The 26,701-nt window shown below is 42.2% G+C and overlaps 1 protein-coding gene across 2 annotated transcripts in view; it reads left to right on the forward strand.

The window, feature by feature from the left end:
- Positions 1 to 26,701, forward strand: part of RALGAPA2 (Ral GTPase activating protein catalytic subunit alpha 2) — a 359,228-nt gene that overhangs the window by 115,625 nt on the left and 216,902 nt on the right. Inside the window, exons 14-17 of one of the 2 annotated variants that reach the window (XM_090051969.1) lie at positions 6,495 to 6,606; positions 8,949 to 9,186; positions 10,771 to 10,935; positions 25,184 to 25,324. In XM_090051969.1, coding sequence (XP_089908095.1) covers positions 6,495 to 6,606; positions 8,949 to 9,186; positions 10,771 to 10,935; positions 25,184 to 25,324 — 656 coding nt within the window. The remainder of the gene's footprint in view (positions 1 to 6,494; positions 6,607 to 8,948; positions 9,187 to 10,770; positions 10,936 to 25,183; positions 25,325 to 26,701) is intronic. The other variant, XM_090051977.1, reaches the window with a different exon arrangement.

Raw genomic sequence — 26,701 nt, forward strand, 5'->3', positions numbered from 1 at the left:
GCGGCAAAACCAGAGTTGGCCCTGTGGTGGGGACAGGTGCTGGCTGCCTGCTGCAAGCTCATGTTCCCTGTCCTGCTGCCCTCCCCCTGGGGCCTCTGCAGCCCAGTGGGCAAGGCATGGGAGGGTAGAGCGGGGTGGGGAAGCTTGTGCCACTGCTGAGACCCCTGTGCAGCTATGCGAGGTGCCCCCGTCCGCCTGTAGCAGTAAAGACCACAACTCTCTGCCACCACCCCCACTGCTTCTGGGTGGGCACAGGGCACCTTGCCATGACAGCATGGGGCTCCTTACAGTCATGGGTGACTGATGCCTCTTTGTTCTGGGGGTCCCCCAATGACCAGTTGCTGACGGGGGCAGAGGCGGGTCAACCAGCATTGGATCGCAGAGAGGGGGGAGGTGGGGACCCCCAACAGACAATTGCCTATCCTGGAAGTGCCAGCAGCAAACCAGAAACCAGAAGCACTGCCAGAAAAACCAGAAGTGCCGCTGGTGCTTCTTGAGGGAGCGGGGGGGCACTGGCCAGTGGTCCCCACTCTGGCCGATGAGGGCCAATTTCAGGGGGGGCATGTGCCCCCCCTACACATTGCCTATGCCTGCAGTGGCACCGAGCTTCCCTCTACCCTGTCATGCTGGGTCCTGCCTTCTGGGCCATGGAGGCCCCAGGAGGAGGGCAGCAGAGAGGGGAACCCCAAGCCTGCGGCAGGCAGCCTGCCCCCATCCCACACAAACCTAGGGGGCATGTGCCCCCATGCCCCTCCATGGGAGTGCACACAGCAACAGGGAGCCAGCCCCCCTGCTGCCCCCCAAATGAGTCTCCTGCAATTCCATCCCTTTTCCCACCTGGGCCCTGCAGCTGCACATGGCCCCAGGCCCCAAGCCCCACTACCACACCTGCTGGGCACACCTAACTCTCTCGGTATGGGGGCCTCAATTCACTCCCCTTCCCCCCAGTCTTACCTGTGGGGTGCTGTGGGAGGTGCTCTTCAGGCTGCCTGGTGGTCATATGCACATGCACATAGTGCTCCCTGCCTGACCTCCCTCCTGCTTCCCCCAGCCCCTTGCAGGCTGGAATTCTGCCAGCCTGCAAGGGCAAACCCGCTTTTCCCCTGCATTTTTCTTCTTTAAAGAAAATCTGGGTTTTTTCTCCTTAAAATGAGAAAATCTGGGTTTTACTGCATTTTTCTGTGGTGAATAGAAAACCTGGATTCCTGATTATGAGGATACCCAAGAGCTCTGGGTTATGCTGGAAAACATTAATGAGTTGATCAGTTTGAAAACAGTTACAGAGCTGGTTGGAGCTGCTGGTTCTGCTAACCAGGTGCCTGGGGCTCTCCATGCTCCCTCTTTTTGCTTCTTATTTTTTCTGACTTCCACCAAAATTAATAGAGTTCTAATCACTAAAGGGTAGCACGTTTCCTTTAAATTTTGGAATTCATTGCATATGAAAATTAGAAGATATGTTACAGATAGAAACATCATTGTGTGCAAATATCTTGCATCACTCATTATATTAGGGCTGCAAAATCAAGCAACCCTGGATTTTCCTCCAAGGAGTAGGAAATCCTAAAATAGTATTACTGTGAGGAAAGACACTCACTGTGACAGCAGATACCTGCTAGCAATGGAGGAATAGTGAGATGCTAAGAAACAGGTTCTGCTCCTGGTTATAAAAAGTCTCCCGTCTCTTCTATATTCTATCTTCCTTACTCCCAGCCCCTCCAAACTGTTCTTGTGTGTTGTTTTCTCCACTCTTCCTCCTAATTCCAGTTCAGCTCTCTTTGCCTGCACCATTCTTTTTCTAGTCCCAAGCTCCTTGCCCATTCAGATCATATCTCAGCATTCTGTGATTGGTCTCAGTGTCTATTTCCCTTGCTCAGCTGTTCTTGTTTTCCGTTCCTACCACCTTCTTAAATAATGCCATTGCTTCCTCTGTACCCTCCACCTCCTCAGCACTTCCATTTCCATTGCCAGCTTCTGGATCCAAGTCTCCAGTCCTTCATACACAAGCAATCCAGTGTTCCCCTTAGAATTACAACCAGAATTTCTCTCTCCCAGACTCCAGTTCCAGTCTACTCTCTTTCCCTTACCCTGGTTTGTTTAGGATGATTTCTGTACAACTCCCCCTATCTTTCCCCCACTCCAGTGTGGCTGTTACTGTGAGTATTCCATAAGGTGTGCTAAGACTGTATGTGGATTATCTTGTTATGTGCAATATGCTGTTTACTGTTTGTCAATGAAAGTGGCATTTCTAGTGGCAATTGGTAGCAAGGACAGCGAGTAAGATATGACCTGTCCCAGCAGATCCTCTGTATACTATCTTTTACAGTCCTTCAATGCCAGAAAAGCTTTAGCTGATTATTTGCACATGACTAAGACATTTTGTGAGTTTTCAAAGCTTTTTATAGCAATAGTAGAGAAATCTAACCACATGACAGTTTCGGTTCAGTGATTGCCAAGTTGAATCTTTAAGCTCTGTTAAACTGTTATGAAACTGGCAAAATAGGGCCATCATCAGTGGGGTCAAGCCTGCTTCCTCGAAGTTCTATGCCAGGGCTGTCCAACTTTGGAGTAGCTAAGGGCCACAGACCTCATAGGCGCCCTGCTGTACTGCCAACCCCTCCCTCCTTGCCTGCCTCCTCTCCCCAGCACATGCAGTATATGGGGCTCCAGGACTGCCGAGTTGCAGGCTCCCTGGGTTCTGGGGGGCTGTCACCCTGCCCTGCCCCTAGGGGCAGGAAGTGAAAGCCGGGGGAGAGAGGAGCAATTTGGAGATCCTGGTGACAGCAGTATCCGGAGTGCTGGGGAGAGCAATGCCCAGGCAGGATCCTGCAAGCTGCAAATTAACCCTTTGTGAGCTAAATTACTGGGTGTGTCAGATAGTTTTGGTCTAGGCCAGGGATTTTCAACCTTTTTTAATAAGTGTACCCCCAGCAGCCGGACGTGGGAGGCGGCACGCGGCTGGATGCAGAGTGGCGGCAACGTAGGGTGGTGGGTGGCAGTGGCACCCCTTCCTCCCCCATGTCTGGCTGGCTGGGTGGCACCTGTGCAGCCCACAGAGGGGCGCCACTGCCTTTGCCCTGCTCCTGGGAGGCAGCAGCATGGGGTAGATGTACCCCCAATTGACAACCCCTGGTCTAGGTTATGTCTGTAGCCTTTCTTTGCAGTGTATTTATAAGCAGCATCTATAGCAAGGCCACCTGGAGCTCAATACAGACCTGTATCAATACACTCAAGACAGATTGTTAACTGTGTTAGTCTAAAGTCAGAGCAAAGACAGAGTAGAAGTGCACCTTATGGACTGAATCGGAGATGTATAAGCATTTGTGTGCAAGAGCTCACTTCATCAGATACTATGAAAGGACATGCACAGAGAAGGGTATCAAAAAGAGAGAGAGTTGAATGCAGAAGGCAGAAAAGGGAGGGAGGTGAGGAAGACAGGAGAGGGAAGGCAGTGCTGAGAAAGGCAAAACAGGTAATAAACAAGGGGGTCCAAAAAGTTAATCCAGCCAATGGGGTAAGAATCTGTAGTCCCTGTTTAGACCAGAATTAACTAAACCAAATCTGTCGATGATTTCTTGTTTTACTATTTCCTGGTCAAGTCAGCTTTTTGAAGTACTGTTGCTTAAAAACAGCTACTGTTAGGTCATCAATGAAAAGCCTAGGAATGTTAAAGTGTTCTGCACTAGGCTTTTCTGTGTGTTTTTTTTTTTTTTTTTATCTGTGTCAGACCAATGTCACCTCATTCTTTAACATAAGGATTGCCCTGTCTGTCAAACATGGCCAGAGGGGCATTGTAAGTAGTGATGGCATATATGATGTTGGTAGAGGTACAAGTGAGTGAACCTCAGATGTTATAATCCATGTGAGTTGGTTCAGTGATAATGTGAGTTTGTATTGATGGGCAGGGGTGCACAACTTGTATTTGAGCCTGTTGCAAGGCTTGGTGCCTCAGTGAGAATTGGAGGCAGGTAGCATGTTGAACATCACTACAAACTTTAGGCTATTGTGGAGGCCTCAAGGAATGGTGCTGCTTTTGCTATGACAGTCTTTCAGTTGCTGTTTTCCTAGGAAACTCAGACCCTCTTCTAGGTATGTGTGGGCACTACATTGGGGTCATCTAGGTGAGGGAGATCCCTTGCCCTCCATCAATGGTGACCTCGTAAAGGAACACCTTGAGAGGTTGGATACCTTCAAGTCAGCTGGCCCTGACAATCTACACCCCTGGGTACTCAAGGAGCTGGCGAGCATCATAGCTCAGCCCCTGGCACGGATCTTTGAGAACTCCTGGCACTCTGGTGTAGTGCCCGAAGACTGGAAGAAGGCCAGTGTGGTGCCCATCTTCAAGAAAGGGAGGAAAGTGGATCCAGCAAACTATAGGCCCATCAGCCTGACTTCTATCCCAGGGAAGATCTTAGAAAAGTTTATTAAAGAGGCCATGCTTAATGGACTGGCCAATGCCAACATCCTGAGGGATAGCCAATACGGGTTTGTTGCGGGTAGGTTTTGCTTGACCAATCTCGTTTCCTTTTATGACCAGGTGACCTATCACCTGGACAAGGGAGAGGAGATTGATGTCATATATCTTGACTTTAAAAAAGCCTTCAATCTGGTATCCCATGATCACCTCTTGGTGAAACTGGCCAATTGTGGCCTTGGGTCCACCACGATCCACTGGCTGGGAAATTGGCTCCGTGGTCAGCCCTAGAGGGTAGTAATCAATGGAAGTCAATTGTCATGGTGCCCTGTGATCACTCGGGTCCCCCAAGGCTCTGTCCTTGGACCCATATCATTCAACATCTTCATTAATGATGTGGACATTGGAGTCAGAAGCGGACTGACCAAATTTGCCGGTGACACCAAACTTTGGGGCAAAGCATCCGCACCCAAAGACAGGAGGGCGATCCAGGCTGACCTGGACAGGCTCAGCAAATGGGCGGGTGAGAACCTGATGATGTTTAACACCGAAAAATGCAAGGTTCTCCACCTTGGGAGGAAAAATCTGCAGCAACCTTATAGGCTCGGCAGTGCTACGCTGGCTAGCACTATAGAAGAAAGAGACTTGGGGGTCATCATTGACCACAAGATGAACATGAGCCTGCAATGCAATGCTTCAGCTAGTAAAGAGACCAAAATGCTGGCTTGTATCCATGGATGCTTCTCAAGCAAATCCCGGGACGTCATTCTCCCCTTGTACTTGCCCTTGGTGAGGCCGCAGCTGGAGTACTGCATCCAGTTTTGGGCTCCGCAATTCAAAAAGGATGTGGAGAAGCTTGCGAAAGTCTAGAGAAGAGCCATGCTCATTGATCAGAGGTCAAGAAAACAGACCTTATGATGACAGGCTGAGAGCCATGGGGCTCTTTAGCCTGGAAAAACGCAGGCTCAGGGGTGATCTGGTGGCCACCTATAAGTTTATCGGGGTGACCACCAGTATCTGGGGGAACATTTGTTCACCAAAGCACCCCAAGGGATGATGAGGTCGAACGGTTATAAACTTCTGGAAGAACATTTCAGGCTGGACATAAGGAAGAATTTCTTTACTGTCCGAGCTCCCAAGGTCTGGAACAGCCTGCCATCGGAGGTGGTTCAAGCACCTACATCAAGAGCAAATTGGATGCTTATCTTGCTGGGATCCTATGACCCCAGCTGACTTTCTGCCCTTCGAGCGGGGGACTGGACTTGATCTTCTGAGGTCCCTTCCAGCCCTAATGTCTATGAAATCTATGAATTATTCAGGCAAGAAAAGGTTGTTAATTATCAGTAATTGGAGTTCTTTGACGTGTACTATCCACATACATATTCAAACCCTGCCCTCCTTTTTCTCTTCTGTCATAGGTACTAGAAGTTTTGTGACTGAGAGGAAACTGAGTGAAAAGTGTTCATTTCCCTTTATCCCCTCAGTCCCCAGGGGAGAAGGGTTGGGACTGGACCATACTTGATTTTCACACCTTAGCAGTACTTGTATCTAATCAAAGCCTCACGGCTGAGTATATCTACCTGTGGCAATACTTATGTGGACAATACATGTCAAAGAACTCCAGTTACTGGTAAGCAGCTTTCTTGTATTATTTAATAAAATTAAATATTTTGCATCTGAAAACAATACACAATTTTGACTACTTCTATAGACACTCAGTTCTAAAGTCTTACAGTGTCCCTGATGTGTAACTAAGGGCATCCTTCAGTTCTCCTTAGGCACTCCCAGTGGTCTATGTGTGGACCTACTATTGGGCTGGTTAGAGATGTCTTTCTTGCCTGTGCCTTTGGGGGTTTAGTCGATATTTCCCCTTCTGAGTTGCCTCGTAAAATATCAAAGGTTTACTTTCCCCCCAACTTTCTACCTCCATCTCTACATCTCTGTCTTGAAGGTCATCTGCAAAGTATATTTGAACATAATCATGTTTTCAGTTTGAGACTTGGTACATTTCTCCCACTGACAAATGAACAAGTATAATTAATAAAACGTGCAACTAAAATGTGAAATTTTACTTTGATACCAGGGAACAGATGTTACAGATTCTCCTCAGAATTACAGAAGCAGTCATGCAGAGGCCAAAGGATAACCAAATAAAGGACACATTTGCTCAAAGCATGGCAGGATTGCTTTTCCGGGTAAGTGCCTTTCTTTTTGTTAAGAACATGTAAATCTACTTTTGCAATGCAAAGCATCTTCAGAGGAACGGTAGATAATTTTCATGTCAGTTTTGGTTATATCAGAGGTGGTTTTTCTATTATATTTTTCTGCCTCTGAAAAATTTATTGTTTTAGTTCAATATTGCCCTGTCTTATTAAAATACTATTTACAACCCATGATATCCTGACTTATTTTTTAAAAGAGTAGTTTTGGAGTATCAGCACTGTCTGTTTTTGTAAATGTAGCCACTAGAGGTTCCAGCTGCATTGGAGCAGGTCTCTCATTCTAATCAGAGGGATATTTACATGTCATGGTAAGAAAGACATGTAAATGTGTGTTATGGAATTTATGCTTTCGCTACTACTGTAAAAGAAACATTTATGTTGAAAATAGGCATTCCCTTTATGCTCACTGATCCCTCATTTAGAAGCAACAGCTAGATTTTCTATTGTTTGTTCATAATAATTTCCTGTTTCCTGTTCATCTTGCACTCTTCTAGTTGCAAAATACTTACTTTCATATGGAAACAACTTGGTTAGTTTAATAAAATAACATAACTAGTATATCATAATCAGTACATCCTACTTTTATAGGATTAGCTATATTTTTGCAACTTGGCTCTGTCAAAATTGCTAATTACCTGAGCTTTCTATAATTGTTTTCCAATGGGTAAATTCATTTTGCAAGTCAAAGTGTTGGACTGTGTTAAATGAAGGAAAATATTCATAGATATATTAGTAAGTATTTATGCCCTGAGGTACAATATTGAGGGCTTCATGGCATCTAGCATTAAGCTTCTTCATGATGTGCCATTGTTTGTTGACAGTTTTCAATTTTTTACTCTGCTCTTTTTATTATAATGATAATTCTCTTATATTATTTCAGAGCTCTTAAAGTAAGAGTATTATGAACATCAGATTTCAGATTTTTAAACTCTCTGGCATCAGATGTACTATGACAAAGATATTCAGGCTATTGATGTCAAATTGCTGTATATATATTAATTGGATAACCAATTTACAAAGTGAATTGAGTCTCCTGTTCCTTCCTAAAGTACTATATTACCTTTCCTATTTGGTAATACTCGTATAGGAGTATGACAATAACATCCTCCCCCACCATTTTTTCCTTTCAAAAACAATTTTTCATGCAAGTTGTGAAAGGAACTGAGAATAACATTTAAAAAATAAAGCAATTTAAATAAGAATTCATCACACCACAACATTGTGGGTGTACCAGCATCAAATAAATATTAAGATACTGTAGTTCCTGAATAGCACTTGAATGACATCTGTCCAAAGCAAGTACTTCAATGCAGAACAAATAATGTAATACAGACAATAAAGAAGGAAAACAATATGCCAGGAAATGTATATACAGTAATCACTAGGGGAAAAATTAGGAGGAGATTAAAAAGATTTTTTTCTTACAAAAGCAAGACACTTTTATATAACATTTTGCATAAATTAGATTTAATTCTTAATTTATAAGTGTGTTGTTCTCATAATCAAAGTCTAACAGCATAATTTCAAGAAAAAATATGAGAGCAAATGTATATCTTTCTCTCATTTTAAGCAGATTTAAAAATTTGGATCTCTAGCACCATTGGCTGCATCCAGACATGTTTGGATATTTGGATCCCTGGGGGACAACTAGCAGTGGCCCACCTTGTGCCTCCAGTAGTTGTCCCCAGGGAGTGCTTGTGCCACGTACACTTTGACATGCAGCAGGTTACCCTGGGTGGGGTAGGGGAGGCTGGGGCCAGCGATGGGCTGGCTCCAGCAGCCTTACCGGCATTCTGGGGGCCTCCCAGGGTTTCAGCAGCATTCTTCACTCTGTGATTTTTTTTTTCCCATGGGCTTTTTTGACCCCTGGATATCCACATCTCAGACTCACAGTTACAGTAAGACGTATTTATTTTTATGGACAAATGTCACGCTACCAAAGCTGTATTTATGTATGTGTCATGAGAGAAGATTTCTATATTTAAAGAAATAGAAGTATTTTTAACTGGCTGGTATCCTGGATACTAATTACCTTAAGAAACTCTTTGGAGTAATGAAACTTTTGTTGTTTCCCTAGTTTCAAGGTGTTATGTTTTTTGATACCTTGGGCTCATACCCTAAGAGAAAAGCAAAGGGAGATATTTTTTCCCTTTAGTCCATTCCATGGCTGAAAATCCTGACCAGTCTCCCTTGTACACATATATATGGTATATAACTTCGCATAATTTCTGTTTATCTTTGAACATGGGTTACTAATATTTTGTAATTCCATGCTTTATAGAAATGTACACAATGTTATTTGTTTCCTTTTCCAGACCCTTATTGTGGCTTGGATCCGAGCAAATCTGAGTGTTTACGTTTCTCGAGAACTCTGGGATGAATTGCTTAGCGTGCTGTCTTCCCTCACTGACTGGGAGGAACTGATAAGTGAATGGGCCAAAATTATGGATTCTCTGACAGTAGTGTTAGCAAGAACAGTGTATGGAGTAGAAATGACCAACCTACCACTGGATAAACTGAGTGAACAAAAGGAAAAAAAACAAAGGGGAAAAGGCAAGTTGCTATTCTTTAGTGCATTTTACGTTAAACTAGTTAAAACATTCTAAGTTAGATTATATCAGAGTAGAATTGGAAACCTGAATTTGACATTCTAGTTTCTGACACTGCAAATATTTGGTTAAAAAATTACTTCCAACACCCTGCAGTTTGTATTATTATAAACCTACCCTGCGCTTCCTGATTGTGGCAGGGCACAGTTGGTGCCTGCCACTTTAAGGGCCAAGTCAAGCAGCCAGCAGGTGATTGATTGTGGTGGCCATTTTAGAACCAGAGCCACCTACATAAACAGAGCAATTTGCTGCTGGTAGCCAGGCAGGAAACATCGCCTGCCTGAGCTGCTGTATGAGAACATCTACAGGTAGGAGCAGGAGGCTTGTGGTTCTGGTCATGACCTCAACTGCGCCCTGCTGGGAGTGGGTGGCCTGGTGGGGCTCCCAGTGGCACGGGAGCCTCCAGGAAAATACCAGACCAGTTACCACCCTGGTGGAAGGTGGGTTGGGGCACCTCAATAAACCCCTACCCCCCACATCACTGTAGGTAGCACTTGTGCCAGGCATGGCTGTGGCCACCTGGGCCCCCACTGGGGAGGAAAGCTCCATAGCCCCAGTGAGGGAATGGAAGATGTGGAGCCCCAGCAAGGGTAGGCCCCCAGTGGAGGGATAGGGATATGGAGACCCAGTGGAGGGAGAAACCTGAGGGCTGGAGCCTGGTGTGTGTGAGTTTGTATAGAGTTGCCCTAGAAGGGGCCAGGGCAAGCTTGGCCCTAGTCAGGTAATTGGCTGGCCACTGTCATAGTGAGGGTCACTGGAAAGGCCCAAAAGATGGTCTGTCTGCCACCCAAGGTGTGTGCTAAAGCCTATGGCCTAAGGGGCCCTCTCCGAGAGGGAGCAAGGCAGTATAAGTTGTTGATGCATGAAAGAGACCCTGTGAGAGGGGGTGGAGCGTGAGAGGCTCTAGTGAGAGGAGGGCAGTATGAACGTGTGTGTGTAGGAGGCCTGACAACAAGGGCTAAGCTTGGTCCGGCTGTAGGCTGGGAGCACTATGTCACCTAGATGCCATCTGTGAGACTTGGGCTGTGGTGTGGGGAGGAATGGAGCTGCAGATAGCGCCCTCTGGCATCGGGGCAAGAATGGGCAGCCTCTCACCTAAATTAGAATCAAATGAGAAACAACTAGGTGTGGAAGGTGAGGAGGTGGGTGGTTGACCCAGAAACAGGTGGGCGGGCCAATGCCAAACCAGCCCCAAGAAAGCCTCCTGTTACACTGAGCCCTGCCTGCAGGGCAGGTCCAGGTCACTTCAGGACCAGAGCCAGCACCAGGGGCTGTACCACATGTTTAACAGCCCTCCAGTACAGTTTTGTTGTATAGTAGTTTTCCATGATGTGTTTGGATCAAGGTTGTCTATCTTCTATACTTCCAAAGTTAGAATCCCTTACACTTTTTCAAAATCTTTTTTGCCAGAAATAGTAGATTGAAAACATGTCCTGCGCAAATTGTTTTAGTTCTTTTTTTTTTTGTACTGTGAAATGAAATATAGTGTTGATTATAACTATTCTAACTGATGCTGCCTTTCTCAAAGGTGGCATCTCAGATCCACAAAAGGTAACTGCAGTGGGAAGATCATTTTCATTAAGCTGGAGAAGTCATCCTGAAGTTGTGGAACCAATGAGATTCAGGAGTGCTACCACCTCTGGAGCACCAGGAGTTGAGAAAGCAAGAAATATAGTCCGTCAAAGAGCAACAGGTTAGGCACTGACTGCTTTAACCTCATTATAATCAAAACATCTGAATTATAAGCCTGAATTTAAAAAAAAAAATTATGACTTCTATATCTTTTAATTTGTTTTGTTTAGAAATAAATGTGTTCCCATAAATGTTCCCTAAATGTTTTTCTTAACTTACTCTCTTTTTCTTCAAAGATTGCTCATTTTTATTTATTTCAAGACACCTTTTAGTCAAAAATGTTATAATAAGGAAAGATCTATTGACTCCTTATATAAGAATGAATGATTTATTATTTAGTACCGCCTTTTTTTAAATAGGTCAGCAAACAAATTGATTGGCTAAGTGTTCTGGCATGTGCAGACATAATGTAACCAGTATATCTGTACAAACTGGGACTTTTTTTTAGCCATGTTGATCATCTCTGAAGCTTTAAGACAGCAGCTTTTAATTGCATTTCTAAAAGCCCTAACTCTGTTTTCTACAAACAACCAGCTTCAGGAAGAATGAATATTCACCAGTGAATTAAGATTCACTGTCTTTCAAGGTTTTTTGGGTAAATCTGATATCTTTTATTAGACCAACTCAAACAGTTGGAAAAAAATCTTCTTTGCAAGCCTTTGGGTATAAACACCCTTCATCAGGCTGAGGAAGCATCTGTTCAGACCAACTGCAACAAACCATCCTCAGTCTAACAAAGGATGTTTCTTAGGGGTGTGTGAAACAGGCTGTATTTGATTCAGCCCTAATCTGGAGCAGTGATTCAATTTGTTGATTTGGATCACTGTCCCAGTTCAATTCAGCTGAGTCCAAATCTGAAGATTTGATGCTGATTTGGAGAATCAGTGATTCAGCCATAGACACAGCTTTAAATGTTTTTTTTTATATGCCTTGAGGTACTGGGGTGGTTTGTGAATGCTGCTATGGTGGGGGTGGATGGAGCATCCCACAGGAGCGTGGAGGGGCCCTCTGCATGCTCGGCAATGAACCCAGAAGTGGACAGGAAGTACTTCCAGTCCATTTCTGGGTCTGCTGCTGAGCACGTGGCGGGGCTCCCCCAGCTCAGCGATCGGCCATGGAGGGGTACCCTTGTGCACTTCCCAGTGGACCTGGAAGTGCTTCTGGTTCATTTCTGGATCTGCTGCCAAGTGCGTTGGGACCCCCTCCCCGCCCCTATGCTGCTGTGGGATGCTCCATCTGCCCCAGCATTGCAGCATTCACGAGCTGCCTGGTACCTTGAGGTATGTAGAAAAAACATTTAAAACTGTGTCTATGTCCAAATTGTTGACTCTTTCCAAATTTCTCCAAATTGATTTGGAAGGTTCCAGTTAGATTCGGAGAGATTGAAGGGTCTCCTGATCGATTTGGATTGAATCTGAAGATGCAGACACTCCAAATCGGGCCAAATCTCCACTGAATCGAATCAGTGGCTGAAGCTTTGCACAGCCCCAGTGTTTCTGACCAAAAGCTTGCAAAGAAGAATTTTTTCCAACTATTTAAGTTGGTCTAATAAAAGATACCAGATTTATCCAGAGAACCTTGTCTGCCTATGTCCTTAGACCAACACATCTACAACCTATGCCCCTGGCTTTCTTAAGCATTTAAGTACTGTGATGAATACAAGTTTATCCTGTACTTCTGATTCTGTGGAAACGAGTCCATTAGTGTAGTATTAAGATTCTAGTTTTAGATCAACAAACTCCGGAAAATATAGTATGTATTCACAATAATCTTTGTGTACCACCTTGCTGTTCTTGCCAAATTTGAACTGTAAAACACTTTTCTATAACGAAGAAGTCTGTGACAGACCATTGTAGTGCTTTCATTATGGACAGTATTTCTCATAGTTGTTCAACCCTGTACTGTATGACTTGACAGTTGGTAAACTTTTCTTTTGTAATTATAACTATGTGGAGGTATAGAAATATTTAACAGTTTTGCATAACAGTTATAGTACCTATAATTTATATGGTTAAACAAGTAACTTAATGTAATGAGTTGTTTACTGAATACTAATTTATAATTTATTTTTTGTCCTTTAGGAAGTATTTTATTACAAATTAGTTTAAAAAAAAAAAATGGGGGGGGGGAGGAGAGGGAAAAAAAGCTATAAACTTAAAACTTTTTCCCAGAGTATTGTATTGGTATTGTATAATAATGAAAATATCAAGCAGATAATAAATAGTTTTGATATAGACATATTTTATTAGTCTGTTCTTTTTTCAGCTGAAGACAGATTTATCTTTATTTTACAGTGTCAATTTTTAATTTAGGCAGATATGTTCAAAATGTTTAACAGTATCTATTTATCTAATAAATCTAAATAAGGTAAGAATTCTTGCATTTTTTTCTTACCCAGTATCCATACACCTTGTGAATGTTGTTACATCTTCCACTTTCTTGATATTGAGACAGGGTAAAAAGCCTTTTTAATTTACATAACTTTCTTGCCTGTGCTTTTTTTTTTTTTTAAGAAGAACACACATAACGTTCTGTAGATCCCCAGTCTGCAAGAATAGTTGCATAAAGTTAAGCTTCCAAGTTCATATTTAAATGCCTAAATGTGTCCTCTGAGTTGTAACAGTGCATCAGTTGAGGGAACTGCCCTTAAATAGTCTGTACTTTTGAAAATAAATTCATTAATTTAGGTGCCTAAATGTGGACATCAGTTCCTGAAAGTCTTGTGATAATTCCATTACCTCTGTAAATTATGTTTTCCAAAATATTTTAACATTCCTAATTTCATTGTAATTATATATCATTTATCCTTAAAATGTTACTTTTTCAACACAATTTATAATAATAGCTTTCAGAGCACCATTCAAATTATGTTCTGTTTCTGTACGTCCATATAGTTGGGAAATAACTTGCTTCATCCTCCTTTGCTCCACCTGTTTGCCTCCAGTCTGTTAGGATGATGATACAGATTTGGTAGCATCTTCAGTTTTCTTTCTCTTGTGTTTCTTACTTTTTGTAAAGAAAAAGATGTTGAGGAAAAAATAGGAAGAAACAAAATAAGAATAGGGAGAGAGAGGTTGTTAGGGGAGTGTCTGCATCTTCAGATTCAGGATAAAAGCCAGCATTTTCAAACATGCCAACATAATGAGTTTCATCTCCTCAGGTAGCAGATTCTGTCTTCTGATCTGACATATGCTTAAGGGTTCCTAGTCTACTGGCAGTCAATAGGCAATAACAGCAGAAGATTCTTACTGCTTTTAAGTAAATGATATTCTGCTACATGACCTTCTCATTCACAACAAATGGATAATTTATCTCATTGCTAAAATTTGGAAGTGGTTCTCTGTTTTTTTCTGGAAGCTGCAGGACCAAAGCAAGCCCATTAGACTTCATCTTACCAGAAATTCAGCCTTAGTTGCTAGAAAGCAACTGTCTATTCAGTGTCCCCCACAGACTTTGTTTATATTTTTTAATTTTTATACTTTTTATGGTAGTGACTTTATTTAAATTTCTAGCTCTACTTCCTCTCTCCTTAGCTGAGGAATCCCTAGAGCATTGAGAAATTAATCCTTTTATTCCTTTAGCACAGTTCTCCAGCCAGCTTTCTCTGTACTTTATGGCCATGTCCATGTACTGCACATTCAGCTGTTCTCTGCTCTGCAGGGGTCAGCAGAGATAATTTGATAGAGTCTTCCAGGTATAAAATCTAACTTATTGGAGGTTTGCCTTGAATTTGTCCTCTTCCCACTGCTACACCAGGGAAATGCTAAATCTGGGGGTCAGGTACCCCCTTAGTCCTCTGCCCCCAAAACTTTTATTTCCCCCTGCAGCCCCTGTCCCCCCCTCCTTCCTTACTGTCACACCCTGCTCATCCTGAGAACATGAAAGTGAGAAGAAAATGTGAGGAAAAATTAGTCTCAAAATAAGTATAGCTTTAGTAACTTGCATATAGTAGCCATTCACTTAGTTCATCCAAAATTGATGCATTTGGTCTTTTTTTGAAACTGCTGCATGTTTTAGCACAGGTACTCCATAAACATACTTTAAAGTAGCACTTTGGTACCTACTTAGGTAATATAAACTATGCATGATAATAGTATAAAGCCAAAAGTCTTGTGATTTACTATATAGTTCATTGGACTGGACCTCAACAGAGTCAACAGCATTTTATGCCATGATGATCCCACAGCTCAGCACTGTTCAGTATGCTTGTGTACTCCAGCTGTCCCCGCCACAAAGGATCCATGTGCCAACTAGCCCCCGCTAACACCTGGAACCAGGTGTTCTTGTCATGACTCCTTGGATCCTCCAAAAATGTATATGCAGATGAGGCGTGGGGCAACCTGGTCCAGCTCCACCTCATGGAGGGCACAGTCACACTATTCATACAACAGGCAGTTAGAGGGGCTGATGGGGATTCTGGGTGAACTGTTGGTGGCCCCATTTAGTGAGGTTTCCCAGACTTTTAAGGCTAGCGAATGAACAGGAATCATTGGAAATGGGAAAGAAAGGCACAGCTCAGTTGTGGATGTGAAGAGGAAGTTGAAACATATGCAGCATAGTTTAGTAGGGATGCTCAATTAGTCTTATTTTGGTCTCCAGACTCTAGTTTCAACCAGAAAATGTCATTTGTTGTGGATCAAACTTAATTTCTGGGGTAATAGGAACCAGTACGTTCTTTTTGTCAGGGGCTGCCTTTCTGTACAGTGCACAGAAAAATAGGAACTGGCCTGTAGCTGCTATTGTAAATCATGTAAGTAATAATACCAGTAATTACAAAGTTCTGGTCATGTTAGTTGCATCAGATTTCTTTACAATGTGTGGTCAGAGTCATGCAATAAAGCATCAGATAAAAGTAAGTGTTCCTCTAAGTGTTGTCATATGTAAGAACATCAGACTCCTAAACTAAATATTATCAAGAGGCAGGATTAATCAGAATGATTAGATTATATATGACAGTGGTCAGTCCTTCTAGTTGCATTCTTCTCCAAAATGCAGGTTTTGGAGTTAGCTCGTCTTCTATATAAGAATCAAATTGTTTCCTTCTAAAAGGAACAGTCTCATCAGTTGCAAAACCTTTTATGTCCAAGATTAATTCTTCTTTCAGTAATTCTGGAGAAATAATTTCTACTATTTTGTTCCTTAAGTCACTAGCACTATTTTGGAAAGATTGCAGCATAAATGAACCACTCCAAAGTTATATCTCAAGAATGTAGCCTGCATATTACAATCCTCTGTTCATTTTGTTCCATTCAAAATGCCATAGTCTCAAAGTTCTTGAAGCTGATGCAGGCAAGTTGTTAAATCTTGCAACATTTTGGCATCCAGGGCATTTAGGAAACCATTCATAGAGCTGTTTCCGTAAGGTCTTTAGTGGCATTGTGGGGAAAGAAATCTGAAATCCATTGAAGACCTGCAAAGTAACTTTCCATTCCTCTTTAAAGGCATCCTTTGGTAGAAAGATACTCTGAGCCTGCTTTAAAATGTAAGGAATTATTTGGGAACCTTCTGCTTTGTATGAGATGAACTTCAGTTTTTGTCTATTAATCCACTCAATATTAAATGTCTGCTTCATCCTTTCCCTTATTACACCCGAGATCTGCTGCTTGCTACTTTCTACTTGCTGTGAACAAGGAGATAAGCTATGCAGGAAAACCAAGATTTTTTTATTTTATTTTAAGATAATCTTTTTCTCAATAGTTTCCTGACTCTTTCAACTTACCTTAATAATCTAGTAATAGAGTTTGTAACAAATTCAGTGTTTTCTCTGAAGTGAGGCTTAAACATATAATTGCCTTAAATTGAATCAATATAATTTCAAGTTTTAATTATACTAATCAGTTAGCGGAGTGTTTCAGCAGCTATGGAAGAACTCTTCTATGGTGGTCTAAGTTTTTAATGGACAAGGTTGAATGCTCAAGTAACATCAATATTGGGCCATCTCTGAATTCCTCGTGTGAGAGCTGTTAATGGTTTGTAATGAACAAGAAAAAAGATACTAACAGAAAATTACCTAGAAGTAATTTCTCAGTTTGCCAGGTTAGAGATCTCTTTTAGTTCCTGACTTGCCAGCCGTTAGCATTTAGCAAACTTCTGAGCTCTCATCAGTGAAAGCCTCACAATGTGCAGTGGATGAGATCATTTTCTCTCTTTTTAGTCCTTGGTTGTGAATTGTTTTCTAAAAACAAACTCAAAGAAGAGTCTTTGAACTTCTAAGTGTAGTAGGAGTTTCTTCTCAGGTCACTGCTGCTTTTGCGTAAAACAAATCACACTTTTATTTGTATCACTGTGAATAGTTTCTGAATACAACACAATGAAAGACAACAGTACTTTGTGGAACCATAAATTTGTTGCCATTGACAAAAGTGCATGGTGATTTTTATGCACATTTCAGAACCATTCTTATCTCTGTTTTTAAATCCTCTTGCTTGCAATCAGTAAGAATTGCTGAACAATTCAAGGTCGTCTTGTATGATTAAGTTGGCAGCTATAGACTTTATTCCATCATGTACTAAATGTGTATATTCATATAATAAAAGGCAGCTGAGGGCCTGAACAGGCAAACACTTGGGGGATTTTTGAAAGGGGAGGAGGAATTGCTGCTTGGGACTGCGCAGCAGCTGTTACACTCTAACTGTAATGTGCATGCATGATCCTGTAACAATGCAAGTAAGATAAATCCCTCCAAGTTTAATTCTGGATGAAGCAGGATTAACGTTGGAGTTGTTTTGCTGCATTTATATAGCTCTAGGCTCATGCACATGTAACTGTTACTGTATAAAAAGCAGTAGTTCCTTCTTCTCTTTTTGAAACTACTCCAACTGTATGTTTATTCATAACCTTAGAGCATCCAAAAATTACCCTGATTATGAAAATAAATTGTTTTTTTAAACTGTGTCATAGATGTTCTTCCTTTATTCATTTGTTCCAAATTTACTTTGGGATCTCTATTATTTATTTATTGTTAGTTTAATGACATTTAATCACCTCCTTGTTTTAAAAAAAGGCTGCATACAGCATTTCTTGCAGACCTGACCAACCTCATCCATACCTCTGCACTCTCAAAACTAGACTACTTTAATGCATTCTATGTAGGGCTGTCCTTGGAGACCATCCAGAGGCTGCAGCTGGCGCAGAACATGGCATTGCACCTTCTGATGGGGGCATTGGTTGCCAGCGCCTGTACTGGCTCCCAATAATTTTCCATGTGCAATTCAAGGCACCATTTTTGATCTATAAACGCACTACACAGTCTGGGAACTAGATGTACCTAAGGGACTGTCTTCTCTCCTATGTCCTATTGCTATTCCTAAGGTCAGCCAAGGGCAACGTTCTGCAAGTACTATCAGTAACTGAAGGCTGCTTAGCCAAAACATATGTTCGGTCATTCTCAGCACCTGCTCCTCAGGTCTGGAACTCCCTCCGTCTTGAGGCCTGCCAAAGCCCAAACCTGACCATCTTTTGGAAGCACTACAAGACCTTTCTATTTGGACAGACATTTAGCAAACCAAACTAGACAGAGATGTCTCTGCTTTATTTTCATTTTGTCATTGTTTTCTTTTGTCTAGTTGCCCATTTAAGTTGTTCTATATCTCTTTCTGTAAGCTGCCTTGAGACTTTTTGGGAAGGTCATTATATAAATTGCATACATAAGCAAGCAAGCAATGAAGGAAAGGCAACAAACAAAATACCATCCAGGCCTTTTTGGCTTTTCACTTAAGACTAATCTATCAAGTTGAAGACCAACGCAACATTATAAGTTGCGTACACACAATACCTATTTGTGTAGAGAAAACCTTCTTTTTTATGGAGTTAGATTAAATAAGGCAATGGAGTTATAGTTTCTCTTTCTAATATACATAAAATAATTGAACAAAATTGCATGTGAATCTCAAAATGCAAGCTCACTGATACCCACCTTGGCCCTGAAGTTCTAAACAAATACAAAAATCGTATGATGCTGTTCAAGTAAATATTTTTCATGCTGGTAGCAGTAGCTCTTGAGGTGGGTGCCAGTGCTAGAATTATAGTGTCATTATGCAGGCACTTGAAAAATCAAGCCTCAGAGCAGCATGCACTCATTTCTCATGCATGCATACTGCCAGCACTGGTACAACAAGCTTACCTTGCTCATTCACCTTGGTTCCATTGGAAAGAGAAAAGGGAAGCAAAAGCCTCATTGTTACTGCATTGCATCGTTATAGTTAGTTGGAAGTCAGATCTTTCAAGTGCCAGAACTTTAAACAAAATCAACTATAACTTTTTTACAGTCAGAACTTAGTGGCATGTTGGCATTAATAGTTGTGGAAAATGATGGATAACCTCAAATTTCACCAGGGTTGAGAGTTAAGGAAATACACTGGCAGAGTTGAAAGGTTTTCAGCCCTAGCAGGCCCAGAAAGATAGACTGCTGTGAGGCTGAGGGCACTTGTACACTTACTTTGGGGGTGATGGGGGCAGTGTTTAATTAGAGCAGCTCTGAGAACTGCTTTAATTCAAGAGCCACTGTGTCTCATGTGTCAGTGTCCCTGCACTTAAAAATGGTGTGTGTGAGCGGGGCGGGGGGCAGCACTTGAACTAAAGCTTGTTTGAGCATTAGATAAAGCACCCCTAGTGCCATTTTTAAGTGCAGGGATGCTGATACACAAGATGCAGGAGGCTGGTGGAGCATGGCAGTTACCACACTTCAGCTGACTTGATTGAGTCTTCTCTGGCGCACTGGAATTCTAGCACATCGAAGCCCTCTCTGGGCTCATGTATAGGTGCCCTGAGATTGTAGTGCTGAAAGGTGAGCTACAGGTGGCATTGTGTCTTATGTGTGGCTGGGGCATGTGGAGCCTTGAATAAATCCTGTTTTTTACTTTTTATGTAAACCTAAATAAATATCGAAGCGGAGACAAGCTTTGTAAATGATTTAACATAAGCAAATGTGCTACCTGGCCTTCCTGATACCAGCATGTGGTTCATTTCTTAGGCAGATGGATAGGAAAACCATGATTCTCATATTGATGTCTTGTAGAGCAGTCATATCAAAACTGTCCTGGAGACTTAAAATTCCACTTGTCTTGCAGAAAGTGATGATTTTTATTTCCTTAATACAAGAAACAAAACAAAACAAAATACAGGCCTTTTGTAGCATATTTAGAAGATTGAGGGGCTCAGGTAAGCCTCTGAGTTAAATAATAATTCCCCCAAAATTGTACCACCATCTTAAAAAAGTGAACAGTATTAAAACTTGATTCCTGCATTTGAGCATCTTGCAAAGTTCTGAGAGCTGTACTATTCTTCTCTCTGCAGTTCTTATGTTGGGTTACTGTAAATTAGCTGACAAATCTTCTTCTCTAGTACACTGACAGATCAGTCAGCTCAGTTGCTTTGCTCCCAACAGTTTTCTTTACTAACTTTGCTTTCAATTAAGTTTTTTGAACACTAACAAGCAATATAGTCATCCTCCCTCTTTCCTCTTGTGTCTGTTATTTAGCAGTGTGGTCTTGGCCATCTATTCTGCTGCTGTGGCCTGTCTGCTCTAACAGTGCTGCTACTTTCCAGGCATTGCACAGCTCTCCCTCAAACAACAGGCTTAAATCCAAGCCTGTTTTATTTATGAAGCATCATTCACAGACTCTTCTGTGGGCAAATGACAGGAAAGGCCTGTGATGAAACCCTCTGGTTCTCCTCAGACAGTTAAATGTGTCCTTGGCTACCATGTTTCACCCATGCCAATAACCTATGCATAATAGCCCAAAACACTGGCTTTGACCATGTTGAAAAATCCCTAAGTGAGAAAGTAATTGGCCCAACCTCATACTACGTTGAAAACCAATTACATGCCAACCCAGTGAAAACACAAGTATGTGCCTTCAATCTGAAAAACCATGGCCATGTCCAGATGAGCATGGACACTTGGTTCTACGGGGACAAGTAGCAGTTGTACACCTTGCCTGCAGCTACTTGTCTCTGGCATGCAGTAGGTTACCCTGGGGGTGGTAGGGTAGGCTGGGGCCAGCACTGTGCTGGCACCAGAAGGCTTACCTGGGCTCTTGGGGGCCTCCTGAGGCTGCAGCATAGGCAATGCTACCAGGTAGAGCCTGGCTGGCAGCCACAGCATGGCTGTGGGTGGCCCAGCCATGCTTTTCAGTGGCATGTGCTGCCTGTGGGTACACTGCTCCATTTTTTTCTGCAGGTTTTTTTGACCCTGGATATCCAGGGGCTAAAAAAACCTGTGGGGAAAAAATGGAGCAGCAGATGCATGGACAGCATGCCTTTGCAGCACAGAGAACACCTGACTGTGTGGTGTATGGAGCTGAAGGGATGTTTGTGGTACCACATATCGAATGGCTGGGCTCGTCTGGATGTGCTCAATGAGGCCAACCACTAGGAGAAGTGGTCCAGGACCCCACTGTCCAAATTCAGTTTACCGTAGAGTCACCCTCGATTGAACCCACTCATACAAAGAACACATCATGAAGACAAAAGCAGAGGTGAGCACTCAGAACAGCATTCTATATAAGCTCGCCAACTCGAAATGGGGAGTTAGCCCTTCAACCATCTGAACTACTGCTCTGGCTCTCAGCTTCTCCTCTGCTGAGTATGCATGCCCTGTATGGGAGAGATCCATACATGCTAAGCACCTTGATCCCATTCTGAACAATAAGAGCCAATACATCACAGGGTGTCTGAAGCCTACCAGCCTAAACTGTATGTACCTGCTGTCTAGAATCACTCCACCTGACATCAGAAGAGCAGTGGCCAGCAGGATAGAATGACTAAGACAAACTGAAGATGTGAGACACCCACTGTACAACCATCCTGCAGCGCATACAAGTCTGAAGTCACACAGGAGCTTCCTGACCAGCACCCAGCCTCTTGATGCCACACCCAAGGAGACATGACTACAGATGTGGAACAAGACACTGAAGAAAATATCTGCAGAAGAATGGATGTTCCAGCAGCCGAATCCTTAACACCAGGGGCTGATGAACCATAGCAAAGGTAGTGATGTCTTAACCATCTGTGTACCAGAGTCGGACGCTTGAAGGAACTAATGAAGAAGTGGGGCTATACCATTGGTTCAGTCACCTGTGACTACAGCACAGAGCCTCAGATTATACAACACCTCCTGCAACACCCATTGCTTGAAGGCACATGTACAATGAAAGACCTTGCAAAGTACAGTAAATAAGCACAAATGTGTATAACACAATGGTCAAATGTGTAGAGATATGAGCAGAAGAAGCTACCAGGTAAAAATGCAAGGATCCTGTGTATCTCTCTTGAACATGAACTAGGATGATCTAAAACTAGGCTCCTATCCCACAGGTGGTATGACTGACTATGAGGGTGAGGGCTCAGAGGATGAATCTATATCACAGACTCATCAGAACAGGCAGCAGCATTTTCATACATACTCGTGTCAGCCTCTGTGGGCTGAAGCACATTTGTGCTAAGGTATGACCAAACCAATTAGTATTGCTGAGTCTAGTCCTAGTTAGCCTGGGAACAGCACTGCATGAGAGCAATCTCTGCTACTTCTGGCTGGGGAGGGAGCTGCACTATGTTAATGAGTACTTCTGTCTGGCACAATACATTTGTTATGTAGACATTTCTAAAGGGAAAGGAATTAAAATGTCTGTAGAACCAAAATAAAGCAAAAGCTCTGGCCACATCCAGATGGCAACTACAACAAAGCAGGCAGAAAATGTCAAAATACCAGAAAACAATAAAAAGGGAGGGAAATCAAGATAAGAAATCTGAGTGATCAACCTCTGACTCAGGCTCCCCCTTGTTGACAGAAGAAAGGGAGCTCTCCAAATCAGGATGAGCAGGGATTTGGTGGGGGAAGAATAGTAGAAACATTTGATACTATGTGCAGAAAAGTTACACATACCATTCAGATCCAGCTAGAGCAGGTGCCTATTGTTAAGTAGAAGTCAAGCACCTGCTACCCAAGTCTCTGGGACAATAGTCCTTTTTCCTTTGAGCATGTGATAATAGTGGAATGGGAAACTCTCACAAGGGGAAAGTCAAGAGGAGTCACACACTCACTCACTATAAGCTATGGGAGCCAGAAAATGCTTTTATAGAAATACCAAAGTTCTATGCTGTGGTGGAATCTTTAACAAAGTGGGTGATGCCACATAATAGACATGTTTTTTCCTAAGGATCTAACAGATAGAAAGGTGGAAACCACCTTGTGAAAGGAATTGGTGGCTTCCGTGGTCTTATATTAGAGGCATCTCTTTCAGCCTTTTCATGAAAGTATTAAAGGAAGGTTATTGGATACTTCAGAGAAAAACTTGACAACTGTGGATTAGGTGGCAAAACCGGAAGTGACAGTAACACCGCTAAGAACTACCTTTGACAACAACAGGCTATGGCTCTGACTAGATCTTCATCTTGGGGCAGAATTTGCCCCTTCTCAGATCAGTTGGCTCTTTTGACAACAGACAGGTGAAAAAGAGGTATTGGGCTTCAGTGATTGCTTTTGAGAGTTCTGCCTCTGTTTTCTACAGCTTTTCTCAGAGCAAGTCAAACTAACTAAAATCTTTGGTCAGACTAGGTTTTCTATGTGGGACTCCAGTTGGTGAAGAACATCCTTGCCATCAAGCTTTTTAAACCACTTACACTGGCACACCCTTCTGTCAGTTCTATAAAAGATTGGGGGCCAACCCTTTCGATTAGCACGCTACAGATTAGCCCTGCACCCTCTCCAAATGTCAGTCCGCTGTGCTTACTGCCCAGCCTGTGGCTCTGCTTTCTGCTTCCTGCCTGGTCTGCCATGTACCCCACAGAGGTTGCCCATGACACTGACAGCATGCGTGCCACAGATTGGCCACCCCTGGACTAAAATTTGCTCCTTAGCTGCTATCAAATAATAGGCAACTCTTGAAAATTGCAGCTTCAGCTGTGCAGGAAACATGCTGTGTTAAGATTTCAGCTTCTTTCTTCTTGAAAGTGCAGTTCTTCCAAAACTTGCAAGACATTTTTCTGCCATCACCTGTCATAGCCCACAGCATGCTACCAAAAAGCTATGGTTCAGCTTAGTTGTTTATATAGTCCTTAAAGTCTACCTTAACCCTATCAAATCACAAAAGAGGTTGGGTTCCTCATTTCTCTCCATTTTACTCGAGGCTACTAAGGACTTTGGACACCCAAATTAAATAAGCATACAAGGTATCGGGTGAACTTGTTTGGGATGCAGTCAAGGCATACTGTTTGGTGAATGTTGACATAACATGCAGAAACAGCTGTGCTTCCCCTTAGAAAATCTTTAGGACAGCAATTTGTTTTTCTAATGCTGTTACTAGACATGAACAGATTAGACTTTCTCTTCTTTGTGTAGTCTTCCTTCAGAGGGAAAATGCTTCATATGAGATGATCCAGAAGTGCCATGTTGTCATTTCCTTGAAGAAATTTTCTCTCTCTCTCTCTCTCTTCTGATTTCTTGTTACTTTTCATATCTAAATAATAAATTGCTTCAGAATAGGAATTTTGTTATGGGATAATTTCATTTCTGCTTCTAAACATCATCTATAGCTCCATCTTCCTTTGCTGATCTTAGCCAAGGGAGAAAACTTAACTTAATTTTTATGCATATGTGTATAACAGGCCATTTTACCTACTAGTTCACTGGTTAGCATTGAAATTATGGTTTATTTATCCTCTGACTTTGTGTGCTGCTTTGGAAGGAATTGCCCAGTGGGCGTAGAAGGAGGTATGACCATGATGGGCTGGGTTACAGCACTGAACCACCTCCAACATTACAGAGAGAAAGAGGAAGCCATGTATGTCTCAAACATGGGAGACCACACTAACAGAAAGGAAGTTATTGAATATGATGTTCCCTATTCTTTATTTTAAGGTGAACACTTGGCTGAAAAAAATTCCCTTGTGTTATCTAATACAACTAAAAACCGGAAAGATTTGGGATAGGATGGACTGGTGGTACATAGTAATTATACAGTTAGAGGAAGAGCTGGTAAGATGTCCCATGTCTTAAATGACCAAGTGGATTTATGATGAGGTATGGTATTGTAATAGTTCATGTTCCTGTAGATCACAAAATCTTGCTGATTAGCGTACGTCGTATGCTAGCTTATTCCAACATGATAATGGTAGACTTTTAACAACATTAAACGTATACTTCATGAGAAATAATTTCATGGTGGTTTCTGAATATTGTATTTTTTGTCAGAGCTTTTTCAGATATATTCTGCATTCCATTTTGCCATGACACAGCAAATGTCTTAAGAAAAATCCAGATATTTTACTGTGTTTTCTGACATTATTATTACTTTATTTCTCCCTGGAAGCTAAGCGAAGCCAGTCTATCAGCAACTGTGTCCATCTTTATGAGGCTTTGCCAACCACTAAAAGTGTACCTCTTCTGCTTCACACTGTGAGCTCTCTCTTACCTGGTATCTCTTACACTTCTTGCTCTCACAGGCTTTCAGGTACTGTACTTTAAAGTCATCCTGTATCTAAATGTTCTTAATATTTTATAAACTGCTGTCTCTATCTTCCTTCTGTCCTTTTAATTATTCTACAATAGCATGCATTTGGTATTTTTTTTCTACTGACTTCTATCTGATGGCCTTATAACAGCTTATGTTGTTAAAATAACATTTGATAATCATTGGAAAATGCTTCTTGTTTGTTCACAAGATTAATAAAAGTCTCTGTTCCCTTTTACATTTGGCTAGACTAAAAAGCAATGTTATTTAAGTAGTTTTAGTAACTTTTTTCATCAATGGAACTGTAATCACTGCCACAGTGGACTACTGTTTTGGGGAAGAGGAAGACAAAAGTGTTGTGTTGTTTTTTTAAAAAACGACTTTTCTGGATCAATATCAGGGGAAATAGTGTTAAAGCTAACTGAATGCTTGGATGATAGGGCCTAAAGCAAGAGAATGAATTGTGTTGGAAAAATGCAGCCAGTCAAACTTTGTGATAATAAATCTCATTTACTCTCAATCCATTGGTCACTTCTTAGAGATTAATATAAATTGTGGATATTTTGTGATAAAAAAAATAATTCTTGGAGATCCTGATTTTGGAAACAAAAGAAACCTTCTATCTCTGATTTCTAGTGCCAAAAAGTATTTAAACATGTAATAAATCTTAGGATTTTTTCTGTTTTTGCTGAGATGCGTGGAATACCATAAACGATTCTTAATTCATTCACTTTGAATCATAAGGATTTACACTGAACTACAGTTTATTTAGCTGTGTCTTCCCTAGTAACTAAAATGTATCTGATTGTAATGGTTTTCTCATTATGCAGAAATATTTACCTCCGTTATTAAATGTTTCAATAACTTGCTTTATTAGAACCATTTCTGAACACTTGGGGGTTTTTTGGTTTAGTTTTTCAGAGGTGTTTACATTTAGGGTGGTGGTGTTCGACCTATGGCCTGTGAGCCGTCACCTCCTGGGTGTGGCCAGAGCCTGTGCAGACAGTTGGCGAGCTCAGACAGTTCACTACCATTTTGAGCTCTGGCAGGAGCCATACTGACATGCTAGTGACCTCAAAATGCTCTGTGCAGTCCTCCGCCCATTTCTGGTTTATTATTTGGCCCATTTGAAGAGGGGTGGGGAGAAGCAGAAAAAAAGGTTGAGCAGCACTGATTATAGAGCATCCAAAGAAAGGACTTAAACATTACAGTGCTGCAATATCCCAGTGGCCTCAGAGCAGCCCCCTGCCCTGCCCCTGCCCCTGCGTTGCCCTGCCCTGCCCTGCCACGCAGTCCGGCAGTGCGGCTGGGCCAGTCTTTGTGACTTCACTATGACTTTGTAGCTGCAGCTGGGGTGTCCATGGAGATCGGCCACAG

The sequence above is a fragment of the Crocodylus siamensis genome, chromosome 1 (genome assembly GCF_052110815.1).
Source record: "Crocodylus siamensis isolate JL-2025a chromosome 1, ASM5211081v1, whole genome shotgun sequence".
Taxonomy (NCBI): domain Eukaryota; kingdom Metazoa; phylum Chordata; order Crocodylia; family Crocodylidae; genus Crocodylus; species Crocodylus siamensis.